We start from the raw sequence: 19944 nt of genomic DNA, 5'->3' as shown, positions 1-19944 counted from the left end.
AAGATACAGGCTTACTTTACCGTGTTTTATCATTATATGTCATTACAAGTCCCCTCTTTCATTGAGAGTCACTTGTTCACTTGACTGCCCGCTTTGTTTTTAAAGAAGCAGCTTTCACAGAATGGGGATTTTTGTTTTCTCTTTCGACTCAAAGATCCCTGCTATGAAGCACCACAGATTTTTAAATGCTTGATGTACTTTGTTGTTATAATTTTCTCATGAAAGACTCACAGGCAGTTCAGGAACTCTCTGTGTTCTACTGAAATCCAATAATATGTTGGATACATTGATTTCCTTTTAATGTGCTTTTAGTCTCATGTTACCAAGAAGCTGCGTGATGTGAACAGAGACTGCTGTAGAGGATACTAGGTAATGCTGCTAAACCCTGTTATCTGAGGTTGTGGTATAGGCTCCTTATATAATATTTTGATAATGCCTGCAATGTTTCATCTCAATTCAAATTTTAAAAAAAAAACTGTTGTTGTGACATCTGGACTTATCCTTTTCTCAAATGTGCAAATATACTGAATAAAAACAATTTTAACAATTTTAAAGCTGTAAACAATTTATGTTGCACCTACAACTGTATTCAGAAGTTTTTGTTTATTTGTCGGAAAAAATCCTGAAGGACATGTTATTACAGGATAAGGAAGTAAGTCAGTCATGTTGGAAACATTTCAGATCAGATGAGTCAGAAGATCCAAAACAAAAATAGTCTGTTTTCCAAGTCAGAAAGCCCCAGTTGTTCTATCAATCTTTTTAAAAAAGCACTTCAGGTAATGTCAGTGTTCAGCTCTTGCCCTTGAGGTGCGCTGTGCAGGCAGAACCATGAATAACTGATCAGACTGCAACAGTCTCCTCTTTAGGATTAGAGAGTGTGGTTTGCTGTGGTTCTTGTAGATTTGTGTTTAAAAGGAAAATGTTTCATATTTGTAATATAGCTATAGCTACATGTTTATAAATTGATTGTTTGATTTCTTTTTTTATTTTCATCATTTTGAATAAGATAAGAGTAGGTCTTAAGAAAAACTAAACAACAAAAGCAAATAATATGAAAAGTAGGCTATAACATCAACTGCATTTCACGACACAAAAGTCAAATAAATGTTCCTGAAGGTGGAGGAGGAAGACGTCACTTTGTTTTCCATTTGTTTAGACTTCTTCTTTGTCTTTCTTTTAATCTGTCTGTAGCTATTTCATTTTTTATTTTTAGCTTTCTCTTGGTGACATCAATTTCCACAATTTCCCAGTTTGGGATCAATAAAGTAATTCTATTCTATTCTATCTGATCTTGAAGGTGTTACATAGGTCTAAAAAAAAAACGTTTCCTGTTTATTTTTCCACTGCATTTCCTACTATCAAAAACAAATAGCCATTGTTAACCAGCTGAAAATGTTATTCTTTTGTTATGTTTCTTAAACAGAGTCAAATTGTGTTATCCTCACAGCATATAACATCCTTCTTATTTCTAAAACAGTTTGATTTGTATGCTGTTTGGTGTTTTTTTCCAGTCACATTGTAGCCTTTTTTGACTTTTTAACTTTTTTGACTAGCCAGTGTAGTTTTCATTATAGGGAGGGAGAGCTTCAAAACTGGGCGGAGCAGTCGGACACTGGAGCGCCTCCAAATGGACTAGAGGACAGACACCGATGAGAGGTCAGTTTGAATCATAGAGAAAACATGAACGGTCGCTGTCTGAGGCTCAAAATGAGGCAGTTTGTTCTGATTTATATTTGTCTCGCTCGGGATTTTCAAATCGTCCTCAGCGTCGTTTTGAAGGACACGCCGATTCTTGGCTGCATAAATAACAACCCAAGACTTCTGAACAAAGGTAACGATCACCTGTTAGGCTACTTCTTTTACATTACGATTTAGTCCAAGATGTTTTGCAATTTAAAAAAAAAAAATGCATTCAGTGTCTCAAATATACGTTTAGAAAATCTCTGTGCTAATCCTGTCTTTAAATCCGTTGTAACCCCGCTACAGTCTCAGTCTGGATCTGCGACTTGCGATATTGGATAAAGCAGTCAGGTGTAACTTATCATTTTGCATTCCCTCAGACATTATCAGCGCTGGATTTGATTACCATGTCGCTCAGAACCACAGCGTGTTTTACTACCAGAAGGACTTTGAGGAAATGTACGTTGGAGGGACTGATTTTGTGTTAAAACTTGATGTGGAAGACTATCACGTTATAGAGGTAGGTGTTTGCAGAGTTAAAACGTAACACTGTTTTCATTTTAATTTCTTTATTGTGCTGTCTGAAACATGTGCACTCCCCTGTAGCTTCCAGTCAAGTGTTTTAATATATTGTCTCATGTTTTATTGATGGGCTCCCTGCTTGATGTCTGGATGGTTCATAAATGGCCCTTGTGCTGCAGCTGGGGGGTCATAATTAGATGCTGTGCTGTACCAGATGGCCGTCAAAGACCTATTGTTACTCTGTCTGGGAGCACCCACTTATAGGATGTTCTTTCAAAGCCAGCTGATATGTACTTTCAAGACTGGAGAAGCTGTCTATTAACTGCTAGTGGTGGCACTTTTGTTGGGAGTAAAAACAGACCAGGACTGCATACAAATAACAGCAGTAAAAAAAAAAAAAATGTCAGTTCATACCCCATAATCTCCCAGGCAAATTTAGTTTATCTTCTCTGAGGAACACATGAGTACTTGTTCGTGTTTTTTTTTTTAAAGTTAGGGATCACACAACTTCTTTATGGAGCCCTAGAGGCATTACATATGTTTTTATTTTCATTTAGTCAAAGATACCTTAATTCATCCCTGGAAACTGGTGGGAAAAAGTTTGTCGACTGACTTTCTTATAGTTAGTTTTATGTTTGTAGTTCAATTCTTAAACTTGTGGTCAATAGCCTAATATAAATTAAATCTTTCATGAGAGTGATGAATTCTGTGTCTATGTAGATGTACAGACATTATGAGCTGACAGAGGGAGCTGGAGCGAGTTCTTACTCATATCTGCAGTGGTTGGTAGACTTTGTGTCTGTTGACAATTGTCTTAGACATCACATCCTACTAATGTAAAGTCACTCAGCAAACCCCAAATATCCTGTGGACTATTTCATTTGCCATTAGGTGTATGGATACATTAGGTCAGCTAGAAGATAACATTGATGTGGAAATGGTTTTTTTTTTACACTTGTTTAAAGCTTGTTTCAGAAACCTGCAGTTTGGTCGATATTTGTCCCCCTCCCCCCCCCCCCGCCGAGCCAATGCGCTACTCTCATCTCTTTTGCGGACTTTTGCTGACTTTGTTCAGTGCATGCCTCCGCACTATAACAATGCATCTTTTCCGAGGGAAAAAAAAGGCTGTTCAGCAGCCTGCTGTAAATGGCCACCTCTGACACATACCCTGCCACAGCGATGTCAGGCAATAAAATGTAACTTAATTAAAATGATTATTGCTTTTGCTGATGGTCTTGTTTGTTTTTTTAGAGTCAAATACAGTGTTTACTGCAGTCTGTTTCATAACCAGTTAACACCCTTATCACAGAGCCTTTGAAAGTTTAAAACAGTAAGTCAAAATTGTGGGAGAGAAACTCTGAATATCTATCTCTATTTTTTTCTAACATGCCTCTCAGGGCTTCCACTGTTCTGGCTGTAAGACAGACGTACTGTAGATCCTCTTTCATCAGACAGACATAGATCTCATTTTACTAATGGAGCAGCTGTAACCATTTGAGCCGGAGACATTATCTTGAGTGAAACAGGCTTTGCCTTAGAAAGTAAACCTCAGGGGGAAAAACATCTTGGGTTGTTTTCAGCTCATTTTTATCTATCACTGAACTATTTCAAATATTATTCAGACGCAATGAAAACAAGAAAACAAGGTCGTTGGCCTTCAGGTGTAATATGCTTGTACATTTTGTTCAAATAGAGCACATTTCACCAAAGTCAAATTCCTTGTGTGTGTACAGTAAGCATACCTGGCCAGCTGATTCTTCTGATTCTGATCTTCCTCAGACATTAGTTTATTGATGAAGATCTCAGTTTCAATTCATGATGTCTCATTTAAAGCTCAAGTTTAAGTCATGTGGAAACGCATGTTGACTTTTCTACACACTGATCTCCCCCCTGCAGAAATATCCTTTGAAGGCAACAGGAAAACAACAGTGCCAAGAGGTCAGTGACTTGAGAACAAAGATTGACGTGATCATAAATGATGAATTTGAATAAACAATATCGTTCATGTACGATGACTTGTGTTTCAGGGTTTCTGTGAAAATGTCATCACTGTCATTGAGAAGTTTCAGGACAGCCTGTTTGTCTGCGGGACGAATGGACGCAGGCCGCAGTGCTGGAAGCTTGTGAGTGTTTGCATATATTCTCAATGTGTGTTCAACATGCTGCCGCTCTGATGGTTAGTCAAACTGTACTGACAACGGCAGAGCAAAGCTGATTAAAGAACTCCGGTGAAATGACTATACCGCTAATTAAACTTTAATACGTCTAATTAGTGTGAGCGATCTCAAAAGGGTGTTGGGTGTTTTTGTTTTCCATCCCCTGTCCTGTCTTATCACAGTGTTCTGTTTTCTCGCTGTTGTGTTGCAGTTTGCTTCAGTCAACAATCAGTCTTATGACATAGTCGAGAGTTATGAGGGGACTGGCATCTCGCCGTTCACGTACACACAGAACTACCTGTCCCTCACAGTAGGTATGTTAAACACATAGCTTCTTCCTCAACAACAAACAATGATTTTGTCCTGACTCTTGACTTCAGACTTACATAACCACCGCCTGTCGTGTGTGACGTCAGAGTTGGAAAGCAAGTGTGTTTTCCACATTATTGAATTAAATAATTAACCATGTTTTCTCGTCTCCACGTGATGTCTCCGTGCTATTTTTAGAGGGAGATCTATATTCAGCAGCGCCTTTGGATATGGATGGAAGTTCATTGCAATTCAGAAGGAAAGCTGGAAGCAGAACTAATGTCTGGATGTATGACAACTGGGTCTCAGGTGGGTGCACGCATGAAATCATTGTAACCAATTAGTTTAGAAATGTGACAGCACCAAATATAGAAAAAAGTTCCTATAAACAGGGGAAACCAAATAGACTTAATATAACATGCATGAAAATGAATGTTAGTAACCTTTTCTGTTCAACCCTCATCTCATATTGTTCTTTCCAATCAGAGGACACTCTGGTTCTAGTTTGTTTTTGCCAGTCTTTTACGTCATATACCGCCTGCTGACCTTGTCCTGTGCTGCTGTTTGATAAACACGTCCTCTTCTCACAGAGCCCACATTCATCTCAGCGTCCTGGGTAAGGCGGGCGAAAGACCCTGACAACGAAAAGATTTACATCTATTTCCGTGAGAAGAACTCCGATCACAGCCCTGAGGCTGACCCCTGGATATCGAGGGTGGCCAGAGTTTGTAAGGTACGCTCAGCTGGACACTGGAGTGGAGTCAGCTTACGTCAGCGAAGCACTCGTGTTACTAGATCTTGGTAAAACATCTAACCAAGCACTCTATATTATTTAAGGGGAGGGAGGGGGACTTGGTCATTAGCAATCTTACCTCAGGAGTCATTTAGAAGCTGCTCATATCACATGAACAGCAGATGGAGTTTTCCCAGCTGTCATGGAAATGTAGGTGTTGTGATTTTCCTGCCAATCTAGTTGTGTTTAACGCTGACTCAAATCTTTTATTTTCCATATACACTGGTTAAGGTCAGCCTTTATTTGCAGTTTCTGTAATGTTAGAAGTGTCAGAGTTTATTGATATGCTCCATGCTGAGGGCTCAGGCTGTCATCATGAATAATATAATAACTTGGGTTACTCACACTGTGCTTAAAAAACAAAAGGGAGCCAGAAGTAAGGTGGGACAAGCGGTCTTTATGTGAATAAAATGTCAGGCTTTAAAACATTTGCAGCCATTATGCAGCACGCTGGTCTTGAACGAAGCTTCTTTTCTTTAACTAGCTGACCAGAAGTTCTCTTAACATGCTTACATAAACTCTTTATTTGATATATGAAACAAGGTAAGCCCTTGATGTGGTCAGGTCTCTTGTTCAAGAGACCACAGTCCTATCAAATCCCTTACTTGATGAATTTTTTTTAACCAGAGAGAGAGAGAGAGAGAGCGTTTTCTGGTGTAATTCATTGGGGTTATTTTACAGGCAGATGAAGGTGGATCAAAAAGATTCTTCCAGAACATGTGGACGTCATTCCTCAAGGCCAGACTTGTCTGTGGGTTTCCAGAGGAGTCTTTGTATTTCAACCGACTCCAAGATATTTATGTGATGCAAACAGAAGAATGGCACGACACCAGAGTCTATGCCCTTTTCACAAGCAGCTGGTGAGCAGTTTCTCTTCCTTTATTGCCCAACAAGATGAGCAACACACAACACAGTTTGTATCTATATTAATAAAATTCATTTAGTTTTTCACGCACGCACATTGTGCAATTACAAGAGGGATGTACGCACAGTGGACCTTCTGATTCTGCAATTACCTTAATACAGACTGTGGGGCTGGATATTTTGACTGTGGTCCTCTGCCTCTCTCTGACCTTGGTGTCCTTGGTTCACTACTCACTCATACAGCTCAGTCAGGACAGTTTTCAGACCATATACCAAAGCTAGCAACTAAGGCTGTCCTTAGTTTGATTTGAGCTATTACCACCCCTATAGGACTCAAGAAAGGGAGATGCAGGGTCACAGAGGGTCAAAGTTCTCAAAGAATCCTCACTATCCTGTATGCTAACTTTTTCTTTAGAAAATAAAGCACTAACAAAGAGACATGTTTTCAAATGATCAAAATCAAAGCAGTAAAGGTAGAACACTTCTGACTTCAAGTCCTTGTATGCCAAGTTTCTGTAAAACAACTGACATGGTGTGTAAGTGTAATGATGGGTTTTCTTCTTAAACAACACTTCATGGTTCCGGTTGCATGCGAGTGTTATGAGTGTAGCAGGTCGGAAATAAAGCAAGGTGAACCCAAAACCCCGACTTACAGACAGGCAGGTTAAGATGGAAGTCCTAGTTTCCTTTTGGACAAAAGCCATGCTCGGCTCAAAACCTGGTAGACAAGCAGATCAGACAAACAAATCCAATCAAGTGCTGGGCAGTGAATCTCAAAGCGTGGGTTAACCTATATGTCAGCCGGGCAGAATGTACGCGGCAGAGAATATCTGGCACATGCAGAGTAGTGCTAGAACAAAATCTATTCACTGATGTGGAGCAGTGGAAATGTGGTCAGAAGTGGCCAAGCTATAGAAATGATCTCAGAAGGGCAGAAGGGAGCTGCATGATTTGTAATGACAGGGGGAGTGTAGATTATATTAGAGAAGAGAGGCGGTAACTGAATAAATATTGACATCTGGCTGAGGTCAAGACAGTTTTTCATTTTGTAAGTACCACACCCCCGTTTAGGTCATCTGTCAGAGGTTACTCAGCTGTTGAAAAAAAGTCTTACAAAGGAGCCAATGGGGTTAAAAAAAACTTAATCCTAACTTTGACCGAGGTTATAGCACTAACTAATGTAACGATTTTTTGGCACCAGTTTATTTATGCTAACTAGAGCTATGTCTCTTCTAGGAATGCCACAGCTGTGTGTATCTACACTGTAGGAATGATTGAAGACGTATTTGAAAACTCAACTTTCAAGGGCTATGACAAAAACATTCCCACACCAAGGCCGGGCACGGTAAGGTTATTTTTTGTTACTGCATCTGCACAGAGACACAATATTTTTTTTGTTTCCACCCTCTAATGCATTTACTATGGTTACAAATGGCTTAAGTGTGCATTTACTTTAAAAAACAGGCATGTTAATTAAATGGGTGGGCCGAGGAAAATATGTGTCTGCTTTTATTATCCTCATCAAGTGTAGTTCAGTGTTTCCATCTTAGTTTTGTTTTTTTTAGATGAAATCTATTTGGGTTCAGCCCTGTTGTTAGAGAAGTAAAAGGGGCCCTGATTTAGGCTTTGATGAATTTCCTCTTGCTTTAGTCGCTGTTTGTCAGACTTGTTGCTGTGTTGCATACCTAAAAACAACAAATCTGTTTAAACTGAGCATCCTACAAATGTACAGTTTATCTTTCTGTTTCCTGCAGGCGAATCTTGAATCATAACAATTTGTCTGGTTTTTTTTGCAGTGTGTAAAAAACAGCCGTAGCCTACCACTGGAAACTGTCAGTATGGTGAAGGATTACCCAGAAATGACTGACTGGGTTCACTCGGTGCATTCTGCAGCTCCGTTTTATATAAGCAACAACAACTATACAAAGATAGCTGTTGACCGAGTCCAAGGAGCAGACGAACACATGTATAATATTCTTCTTTTAGCCACTGGTAAGTTCAGTATGTGAAAAATGAAACCGTTAAACACAAAGGCAGTCATAGGTCATACATTATCTGTCATCTCTGCTAGGAACAATGAGCTAAATACACAAGCCACAGCATTGCTCCGACAATAAAAAAATGTTTGCGATTGTTTTTTTTTCTTTTCTGATCCAACAGATTCTGGGAACATTCATAAGGTGTTAGAGGCCGGGTCAGAACCTTTCATCATCTCGGAAACACAACTCTCCAGTTGTTCAACGATACGATCAATGAAACTCGACTCCAAGAGGGTACAGCTCATTTATGATGACATTGTAGATGCTGTGCATTTGAGTCGTTTGAGTCTCTACTGTTGAGAAATCCTCGCAGTTTGATTGTAGTATGTAAAGAATATTAGACTTGCATATGTTAAGAAGGCAGAAACACAACTCTTGATGCTTCATGTCACGTGCATAATAGTTCATTCTTTTCTTGCACATTCCCTATAATGTCTTTGTAAGGCGATAATATGGCAGTGTTGAGTTTGGCAGTTTGTTTCACTGCACTCAAGGCAACAAAAAATACACTGATGCAGGATTTAAGTGAAATTGTGTTCTGTTTTTCTTTGTGCAGAAAAAGTTAGTGGTTGGTTTTTCTGAGAAAATATCTACTGTGGACCTCAAGAGGTGTCAGGAGTACAACAAATCCTGTGAAGAGTGTGTTCTGGCCCGGGACCCGTACTGTGCCTGGACGAAGCATGGATGCACCTCGAATGTCCAGTAAGTATGGACGGAGTTCATACCAAGACCATTTAGCTGGATTTTGATGTACTGCACTTAAAGCATATTAACTTTATAACTTTAACTTTTTTTTTGTTAATCGTTTGCCAAATATAAAAATACATCTCGCTGCAAAAATGAAAATAAAAGTGTTTAGAAAATACAACCCTCCAAAAAACAGGTGATTTCAACAGTTTCAAAGTAACACACCCGTAAAAAAAAAAGAACATTTGTTTTCTTTTGCTCACAGAGGAGGGATACAAAATATCATGACTGGGGAACCAAGTGTGTGCTATTCAACCTCTTTAACAGGTAACAAATGCTGAGATTGTTGCTCACACTGCACACTTGGCTAGAAACATGTCGGTCTCATCTCTTTCTCTTTTTTCCCCCCCCAATAACTTAATCATTCATTTAGAAATACTTCAATTAAACCGGACCAAACGGGAGACAGTTCCAGCATCACCAGCGGATTTGCGGACCGATCACTCGGTCCCTCTGGGAGTCCCTTTCTATCTGTCCTGTCCTATAGGCTCTTACCACGCTAACTACACCTGGGATCACGAAGGACAAAAAAGTCCTTGTCTACAAATGCAGTCAAACTGCCTGCTCTTAATCCCTTCTATGGAACAAGACAGCTACGGCAGCTACAAGTGTGTTTCTGAAGAGAAAAACTACACCAAATTCGTGAAGAATTATCAACTTACAGAGCAGAAACTTGTCCCAGAGCAAGAGATTGTTCAAGAGCAAATCATTCTGGTGGAAACGAAGAAAAACGATGAAAGAACTGAGAAACCTTTCAAAAGAAATGATGCATCGGTTTTTGTTCCACAGGTAGTTTGGATCACCCTCATAGCAGTGTTGGGGATGTTGTGATAACATTCTTCTCATGGTCCAAACCAAATGTAACAACCATCATACTCTGGGCCATTTTGCTACGTCCCTGCTTATCAGTCCAGGACACAGGCAGCTCTACGGGAAAATCAACTCTAACACCTGCATGTGCAAAGCTCGCTATTCAGAGGTTTCAGTTGGAGAAAAAAAATCACTCCTTGAAACAAAGCTGTCTTTGTGAATGGTCAGAGAGCTGTGTTTGGCAGAAAAGGATGTGAAGATTTGTGCTATTACCAGCCTTATAGTAGAAAGAAGCACAATCAGTTAGCAGTAGAGATGGTATGAAGGATCTGCAGCACCCTAATGGTGCCTCATGATGTTTGTTTCTATCGGCTGATAATCAACTATTTCAACTGAACTCAATGTTCCATTCAAATATTGATCCGTTTTCTTTTAAGATAATGGATAAAAGAAAGTGTAAGAGATAATCTGAAGGACTTCCTTTTAAAAAGGATGTATGACTGTAACACTCAAAACCAATGCACAGCTTTTCAAGGTTGTGATCATGAGTGCAGGAGCTTCTGGATAAAGAGCCAGTACAGCACACACAAAGTGTACCAGGAATCTGATGGTAGCAGGGTGTGAACATGTTGAAGCCCAATCTCAGCTCTTTGGTTTATTAGAGGTCAGGAAAATGCAAAGTTCCTGTTTAAACTTCCTGTGTGCCTCAGTCCAGTACACTGATGCCAGATTATTTTTAACTGAGTGTTTAGGGAAGGGTGGGTGTAGCCAGGGACCCCCTCTGGTTTTCCCTGTTTTGTTCAACTCTCTAAATGAACTCTCTAAAATAACAGACAGTTTTTTCTTAAGAGAGCTGTTTGTATATTATGCACTGAAAAAAACAACTTTATGCCCTCTGAAATGATAAGCACTTTGTTTGATCTACATGCCAGTTTAAGAATAGCTTTTCACATTGATCAACAGTAACTCAGATAAACAGTAGCTGCTGTGTGTGCAGGTATCAGTGATCAAAAGTTCCACTTTGCACTTAACATAGAACTGGATTCAGATAGTTGTTGATTGTTTTGACTGAATCTACAGTGTGCACAAACCTGATTTTACTTTAAGCGAGATCATGTAGCTTTAGTGAAACCACAGCAATGTCAGGTCATTGCTGTGCTCTAACAAAGTGCATAAATAGCAAAAGCAGACGGAGATCAGATATCTTGCACAACATTGTAGAAAAAAAACAAGAACAAGAACAAGAGAAAAATGTATGGAAGCCTTTAGCTGACACACATCCATACATTTTTATATACTCCATTTTCCCCCGAATAACGAGTTATATCCCGTAGTTTTCTGAAGATCGCGACTGATTTATCTTATGTTAACATAGCCAGACCATGACATGTTATGCTACTATTGTCCACACTAATGAGGTAAGCCTTTTTCTGTTTGCTTTTCCAGCTCTTGGGAAACACGATAAATAAGTCAGGATGGCGAGAAAACAACCAGAAATGACTCATTATAACAGGAAAATGGAGCTTATAGGTGCATGTCTGCGTAGGGCTCCTGTGAAAATCAAACGGATGATGCCTTTTTTTAAAGAACAAAAAAAGTTAAGTTAGCTCACATTAACTAAGACGTAGCTTGAAGGTCGCATCCCATTCAGTTTCAACCTTTAGAATCACAGATTGTTATTTCTAGTATATGAATCAATTCAATCTATCAATTTCTATTTGTATAGCGTCAACTCATAACAAGTGTTATCTCAAGACACTTTACAAAAAGCAGGTAAAAGACCTTACTCATTGTTAACATTACAAAAGAGCAGGTAAAAAGACCTTACTCATTGCTATGTTACAAAAGAGCAGGTAAAAAGATCTTACTCATTGCTATGTTACAAAAGAGCAGGTAAAAAGATCTTACTCATTGCTATGTTACAAAAGAGCAGGTAAAAAGACCTTACTCATTGCTATGTTACAAAAGAGCAGGTAAAAAGACCTTACTCATTGCTATGTTACAAAAGAGCAGGTAAAAAGACCTTACTCATTGCTATGTTACAAAGATCCGGCCTATCCATCATGAGCACTTTAGCAAAAGTTTTCTTAAAAAACTGCAAGCTGAACTTCTGCGCTATGCAAATAATATTTTCGTACTTTAATTAATTAATATTTAATTTATTATTAAAATTAATCGTGTTTCATAATATTTATTTTTATACTTTCAAGCAATATATGTCAAATAAAAAAAGGTATATTTTTGCATTATGATCAGTTAGAGAATGTAAGTGAACTTTGTTTCTTTTTATTAAAATGACAAATATAACATGGCTGGAAATCCTTCACATTGTTTACATGGAGTTGTAGTCATACTTCTGTAAGTAGTATTTTCTTCCTCCTTAGATCAAGTGTTCATCAGAAATGGCACCGAGCGAACAACGTGCGGTCTGATCAGGCCTACTGATGACACTAAGGATCTTTACAGTAATCTGTCTTATTCCAGGATCTTCTAATTACTTCAAAGTAAGAACATCGTGTTTACAGTAAGTCCCAAATCCCAACACCACCGCCCTTGTCTACCTCTTTACAACCATTCCTCATTGGTTAATGCCAAATTCTGTGAGATTGAGTTAAGTTTAAGGAGGCTTTCCTTCCGTTTCATCTCAGATCTAAAATGAGCAATCATGTTACACACACAGCTCAGACGCAGTCATTCCAGTGTGTAAGCTTGTGTTTGTAACCACACCCTCCTGGTATGTTGGGTTGTGTTGAAAGAAAAACATTTTCTTTCAACACAGCACAGATTAAACATGATGGAGGGAAATGGCACACATTTTTCTTCTTCTTTTCATTTGTGGTTACAACACAGACTTTAACATTGTGTTTACAATTGAGTTTTTCCAGCAGTAAGGGCACAGTATAAATACTCTTGACCCTATACTGTACTGTTACTGCAGTCAGGGCACAAGTTTAAGCCGGAGCTGACACATAGACCTCACAGCCAGAGGTCTCCAGTGTTAGTAAGTGATGTAATGCAGACTGTTGGCTGCCAACATTGTTACTCATAGTTTAGGTGGAGATATATAAAATGTGTTTTGGGGGGATCTGTTAGATATCATTTGTCTGCAGAGTCTTTATGAGTCATGATGGGCCAGTCCATTTAGTTAAATCCAGACTCTGCTCATGCTGTCAGATAAAAACCAAATATGAAAAGGGAATCCACACTGCTTGTATAAGAATAAGCTGATTCTGTATGATTTCCTGCAGGACATTTAAGTATCATTCCCTGTATCCTCTTCACTCTCAGCAGACCTGAGTTTGGATGGTGACCATGAGCTCTGCTGTGCTCTGTTATGAAAGCACTGCAGAGACCTTGATTCCCAGAGACACACGGCGACAATTTGTAGCTCTGCGACTTCCTGTTGTGTCTCTTTTCACAGGAACACTGATTATGAGAAAGACAAAGTGCAGGTAATTATAGAACAAAAACAAACAAACACATGTCCCCTTTCTCCCTAAGGAAACCAACGTCATGTTTTTGAGGAATGAACCCCACCCTGTGCTTGATTTTTAGATCCAGTAGAGGTCACTGTTATCTAACAAAACATAGTAACAACCACACCATGAACTACTGAATCACAAACATTACACTTTACGAGATCTAAACATAGGTCTAACTTTAACTATGAAACAAGTCTTACAAACATAAATTAAAGGGAATAATCTTCTTACATATTGATGCTTTTCTTTTCTGCTTGCTTGGATCAATACTTTTATTTCTTACATTCCACCATTGTAATTGATGAGTGGCTTAGTACAAGGACAGAATTAACTCCAATGCTCATTTAATTTACATTGACTTATCTATTTATTTCTTTTCAGTTGTACCTTTATTCAACCAGGAAAAGCTGATTATTTATAGATGTATTTATCCTTGAGCCACATTGTGTATTTTTTAAAGTTAAACACAAACTGTTTCTATGCAACCAGCCTGCACACCTCTGTTACTTTAATATTTAATTTCTGTTGTTCTTTTATTTAACTTAATTTTACATTTTATTTTCACTTTTGCTTTGCTAAAGTAAATGTATGTTTCCCATGCCATTAAAGACCTTTTAATTTGAACTGTTGACCTTTGATCCCAAAAGAAAGTCTCTGGAGTGAACTAACAATTTAAACAACCAGTTAATGAGCATCTGTTTCTGTCTGAGCTTTGCGTTGTCTTATTCTGACTGCTGAAGCCTTGTGTTAACTTACTTCAGGTAAAGTTTGGAAAACATTTTCATACAGAACTGATGAGATCTTTTGGACACACTGGAAGCAACATCAAGGTGTGTTTTAATAGCCAGCAGGGAAAGAACTTCAAATGTAGACTGCGGTCTATTCAATGTTTTTATCTGCTCAGTCTATTCAGAATTGTCAGCTATTGTTCAGTGTTGTTGACCGTCTTCAAAAACTGAACCTATCCCTTCAAACAGTCCTTTGATGATGCACACACACACACACACACACACAATGGATGGGAGGGACATGGGCCTTATGTAGCCTACCTATCCAATCTGATATGAACTATAGCTATCTGAGTCAAAGTTTGGGGCATCAAGATTAATGAAAAACACGTATTTCCCTTTTTATGCACTGTATAGGAATATGTTGTTAAGACCAAGGAAGCCTCCTGTTTGATTTTTTTTAAGTAAGTCGGTGTGTGTCCTGTAGATACTTTTTTTAACCAGAAGATGGCAGTATTAGAGCAGGAAATATATATCTCCTTAAATACCAATACAGATTCATGTGACTGAGACATATAAGGAACTATGATGACTTATAATGCTTGTTATGATGTGTAGGCTTATAGTGGATGTCTACTGTATTCATTTAAAATAAATTATCGTTTTTTTTGTTTTTTTTAAAGTAGCCCAATCCTAAACAAGTAGGCTACAGACTACTGAAAACATCTCGTGTTAAGGGGATATAGGCTATACAAACAAATGTGATCTTACACGTTTTCTGTCATCTTCTTTTTAGCCTTTGCTTTTTCCGGTAACAACATATTAACTAGGCCTAAAGCTAAAAAAAAAACAAAAAAAACATCAGCCATTAAACCACACTTTCTGAATAAATGAACATCAAATGATCTGGAACTGGTTTGCGGTCTTTTCCTTTGTTGGACTCCGTTTGTCAGTCTTCATCCTTTGTATTCATTTTTGTTTAGGAAAAATAAAGCCCAGCCTATAGTCTATATTTCCGCAGTTTCGAAAGATTTTTCTGTACACTATTAGCCTACTTGCCCCACTAACAAACTTGAGCTGTCATTGCGTTTGGAAACTCTTTGCTGGGTCGTTTTTAAGACAAAGGGTTGCAGCTGAACCGAACGAGGTCAAAGATTAGACTCGGGTCGGGGTGATAAATTAAACATCGCGTCCTTAAATTATGAATTTTTCTTTGAGGGTGGTGGACCCAGAGCTTCTGTATCTTTAATAGAGAGGAGAGAGATGGGAGAGGCTGCGCGTTCACGACTTCCTTTTCTCGCTCCTCGGTGGCGGGGACGCGCAATGGATCGCACACCTCGGGCTGGAGTGGGAAAAGGCGCTTTCGGACTGCAAGAGCGTCTCACCGGGAAAAAAATGATCCCTTTACCGCCCTTCATCCTCGCTGCTACTGCTGATGTCTGCAAAAGTCATGTGAAAGGATCCACAACAAACGAGGACGAGAGTTTTTCCGACTATTAAACTTGTTTCTGAGGATTTTAAACTCCGACAGTGATTAAACGACACAAGATTGAAGTTGACATCAGACAGGTAAGATGATTTTGTGGTTAATGAGTCAGTTACTGCAGGTACAATAGAAAGAAAAACCATAAGCATTATCCTGATAAGCGTCGCCCTGTAGGTCAAATGCAACTGAATCACAAGGGCATTGGTTTAGGAGTGCAAAAGCTATACGTATCTGTAATAAATCATGAAAATATAGCATTTTACCTCTTGCGCAAGGTAAAGTTTAACTGCAATATTCAGATGTTTCAGCACTGTGGACAGCACCTGATTTTACGCACCGGACTTCAGACGCGCTCAGAAAAAGCAGAGACCCCCTGACCCTGAAACGACTGCAAATATCACACACATACCTGCATAAAAGCTTTAACAGAGTGGATAAATGTGCAAAACTTAGAAGAAGAAAAATGTTGTTTTCGTTCCGTGCATTGGTGCTTTGCATGTGTAGCTTTTAATCAGTTTGTAGAGCAGATGCAGTTTTCACATATTGTTGTTTCTGTGTGTTCTGACTTTAGAGTGCATTTTTGAGTTGTGTTAAAGAGCTTTGATGCCATTTGAAACAAGGAAAGCTTTTTCAATAAACACACAATTGAATTGTTACGAGAGACAAAAACCTTTCACAGTGCATTTCCGCTGCTGTGATGGACATAATGGATGTAGTCTGAGTGTCTGATATGATTTTAACCCTTTGGCTGAGGTCTGGTGTTTTGCTTCTTGCAGGAGCGGAAAATGGCTTCACAGCTCCTGCAGCTCCTCGCCTTGTGGACTTCGATGGTCGCCATTGTACAGAGCTGTCCTGAGCCCTGCAGCTGCCAGGATAAATTTGCCCACCAGTTTGCTGACTGTGCTTACAAAGACCTGCTGGTGGTTCCTGTGGGTCTCCCCTCCAATGTGACCACTGTGAGCCTCTCTGCCAATAAGATTAAATTTTTGAAGAGCAAAAGCTTTGTCAACATCATCCAGGTCACCTCTCTCTGGCTGGCCCACAATGAGATTGTTACCGTCGAGACAGACACCTTGGCCCCTCTGATCCAACTAAAAAACCTGGACATCAGCTACAACAAAATCGTAAACTTCCCATGGGAGGATTTGCAGAACCTCACAGCCCTGCAGCTCCTTAAAATGAACAACAACGAGATGATCAACCTTCCCAAGGATGCTTTCTCCACTCTAAAAGATCTGAGGTCGCTGCGAATTAACAACAACAAGTTCACCACCATCGTGAAGGGGACCTTCAGTGCTCTCTCCTCCATGTCCCACCTTCAGATCTTTAACAACCCTTTCTCCTGCTCCTGCAGCCTGGAGTGGCTGAGGGACTGGATCGCAACCACTAAGATCTCCGTCCCCGAGCCACAAACAATTTTATGTGAGACCCCTGAACACCTGAAGGGCACACTGGTTACAAATGTTCCCAAACTGGTCTGTGAGCTCCCTTCTGTCACAATAAACTCTCAGCCTGACATTGAGAACACTGAGCTATATGAGGGTTTCATGGTGGTCCTGAACTGTGAGACAACAGGGAGCCCTAAACCTCAGGTCACCTGGGAGGTCACTGCAGGAAATCAGAATTATCTCTTCCCTTTGCCCTCCGCTGGAGAGATAAATGATGTTCCAGTTAATGACAAAACAACCAACAATAGATTCCTGGTCTTTCGAAATGGCTCCATCGTCATCCCTCGTCTGAGTAAAAAGGAGGATGGAAACTACAGCTGCTCTGCGGTGAATGATTTAGGTAGGGCTGAGAGCAGCTTGAAGGTGTCTATGGCAGCCAGCCAGAAACACAACGGCAGCCCACTGCCTGGTTCTACATCTGAAAAGATTCAACCTACTTCTAATAAGCCCTTCAACCCCATGACCTCCAAAAACAATGTGATCAACAGGGCGAAGTCTGGTGAGAGGACAAAGATCAGCCCTGAAGGTTCACCAGACAAAAACAAGGGCAAAGAGCAGGCGGGTGGATTTTCCAAGGGCACCACTTTTGCAACTAAGTGTGGGGTGAGAGACAGCAGCGAGTACATCTCGAACCACGCCTTCAACCTAAGCCTGGACGATCTGAAGCAGTACACTTTTGATTTTGGGGTTATTGCATTAGAAGTGTCTGAGACAGAGGCCAAAGTTCAACTGAATCCACTGCAGCTGCCAAGCAGCAAGTCTAACCTCCATCTGAGTCAACCTGAAAACCAGGAAACAGTGAATAGAGAGCCGCTTGGTCTGTACCAGTCCTCAAACAGCCAAACCACCTTAGACATGCTCTACCTCTGTGTGGATACAGGAAATGGACACTCAATGGTGCAGTGGTCTAATATAGAGGAGGGGGTTAATGCCTACAGGTTCCATGGTTTACAGCCTGGCACCAATTACACCCTCTGTCTCACCTATGGTGGGCAGGACTGCCAGGTGCAGGTCGTTTTCACAACCAGGAAGAAGATTCCCTCCCTCCTCATCATAGTGGTGGTCAGCATTTTCCTCCTGGGTTTGGCCACCGTTCCCTTACTGGGGGCCACCTGCTGCCACCTGCTCTACAAGTACCAGGGGAAGACCTACAAGCTCATCATGAGGGCTCAGAATCCGGATCAGATGGAGAAACAAATGGCGGGAGAATTTGATCGCAGGACGTCTTTTGTGGAGTCTGAGAAAACCTTCAACCCCAGCGAGGGGGAGGGGGAGGCCGAGAGAGAGGGAGAGGAGGGAGACGGAGAAGAGGAGGGAGAGGCAGAGGGCAGCGTAGTGACTGAGTCCATCCCCGGTTCTTCAACCAAAACCAACCCGGAGGAGTTCGAGGTGGGCTCGGAGTACAGTGACAGGTTACCGCTGGGCGCAGAGGCGGTCAACATCTCCGAGGAGATCAACGGGAATTACAAGCAGCCGAGCCGTTGAGACCGTCCCAAGTCTGCGGGAAGATTGTACAATATTTTACGTTTAAGTAGCCTACATTCAAGCAGGTAACTCACCCACCATTACTACACGTGAAGGCTTGTGATAAAGAAAAGTGTATCCTTTCATTTGTTTTTTCTTTTTACCTCAGACCGTCAATCACTTCAGATTGTGACTTGATTCGTGTGACATTTGTAGTCTACTGTAAGGTTTAAAAAAAAAAAAACCATCAAGTTTGCAGGGCGAGCACACATTTATACAGTTTATCAGACCTCAAATGTGAACGGACAGCAACAACATGTTTCCTTCCTGCGGGACGGACGCGGATGGGCACTGATGGCGCAATAACATGTGCGTACTGCGGCTAGACGCGGAGAGCTCCGGACTTCTGCGTAATTTCAGACAAAAAGAAATAAAACATTTTGGAGAGAAAGAAATGAATAGACAATTTTTGAAAGCACAAACATTTTTAAACTAAAAATGAGCAATGCTTTAAAGCCATTTTGGCACAATGACATCAGGGAGCGATTGTCCTTTCTTATGTGTGCGTCTTTTCAGGGATGTGGATGAGTCTAAAAGAAAGAAAAAAACTATCTGACAAGGCTATTTCTCAGGATTCATTTGTCTTGGTCATAGACCTGCTAATTCAGATTCGAAAGATGGAATTTATAAATTAATCAAATTTAGATATTAGGTTTTAGAGTTACTGCGCCTCACCTTCCCGCCGTCCTGTGCCAAAAAATGGAAACTTTACCTTCAGCTGTCGTGCTCGTTAGAAATTTCCAGGTTATTTACCAACAAGAAATGTGGTTTGACGTTACGTAAGGCTTTAAAAATGTGCGACTTTAACCTCTTTATCAACGGGTGCTTGCTATATATTCTCGCTTTTTACAATGAACGTGTCCATGGCATGTCACACGTATTTCCCAGTGTGGTTTTTCTTAGTGTAGTCTATAGAGGACTGTAGATGTTACTGTCAACACGTGATGTAAAGCCATGTGAATTGAAATGATGATTATTATTTTTTTTACGACGGTACGTTTCTATGAAGCCTCAACAACAAGGGCGCGTCAGTGTCCGGCTTCACTGTCTTGTAAACTGATGCATATAGTGTGTTTTTTGTGAACTGTTGTAAAACGAATCGAAAAAAACGCAGTGACCTTTTCAGAATTTTTTTACATTTTTTTTTATGTAAGTGGAATTAATAAAACATGAAATTATAAAAACGACTTTCCCCTGTTTTTTGTTTACAGATGTTTCCGGGGGAAAAACAGAAAAATACGCGATTGAGATTTCTATTTATGGAATTATTTTTTTTAAAAGTAGGCTTTAATTTTTGTATAGATATTTTTCTTGTTATTGTCATGCCTTTTTACAGAGGGAGGTCGGGTCATATTT

The 19944-nt window shown here is 40.0% G+C and overlaps 2 protein-coding genes across 2 annotated transcripts; both read left to right on the top strand.

Moving 5' to 3' along the window:
- Nucleotides 1-1632: 1632 nt before the first annotated feature.
- sema7a (semaphorin 7A (JohnMiltonHagen blood group)) lies at nt 1633-14026 on the top strand. Its single transcript, XM_020631272.3, has 14 exons — nt 1633-1831; nt 2061-2200; nt 4099-4140; nt 4230-4325; nt 4570-4672; nt 4866-4976; nt 5258-5400; nt 6142-6320; nt 7561-7669; nt 8121-8316; nt 8485-8597; nt 8920-9065; nt 9316-9377; nt 9484-14026. The coding sequence occupies exons 1-14, from the start codon at nt 1681-1683 to the stop codon at nt 9939-9941; spliced, it is 2049 nt and encodes a 682-aa protein (XP_020486928.2). The 5' UTR covers nt 1633-1680; the 3' UTR covers nt 9942-14026.
- Nucleotides 14027-15387: 1361 nt separating this feature from the next.
- islr2 (immunoglobulin superfamily containing leucine-rich repeat 2) lies at nt 15388-19775 on the top strand. The gene is made up of 2 exons (XM_020631283.3): nt 15388-15699; nt 16393-19775. The coding sequence occupies exon 2, from the start codon at nt 16402-16404 to the stop codon at nt 18547-18549; it is 2148 nt and encodes a 715-aa protein (XP_020486939.1). The 5' UTR covers nt 15388-15699; nt 16393-16401; the 3' UTR covers nt 18550-19775.
- Nucleotides 19776-19944: the final 169 nt, after the last annotated feature.

Source organism: Labrus bergylta, chromosome 7 (assembly GCF_963930695.1).
Source record: "Labrus bergylta chromosome 7, fLabBer1.1, whole genome shotgun sequence".
Lineage (NCBI taxonomy): Eukaryota > Metazoa > Chordata > Actinopteri > Labriformes > Labridae > Labrus > Labrus bergylta.
This window is presented reverse-complemented; position numbering and strand designations above follow the sequence as displayed.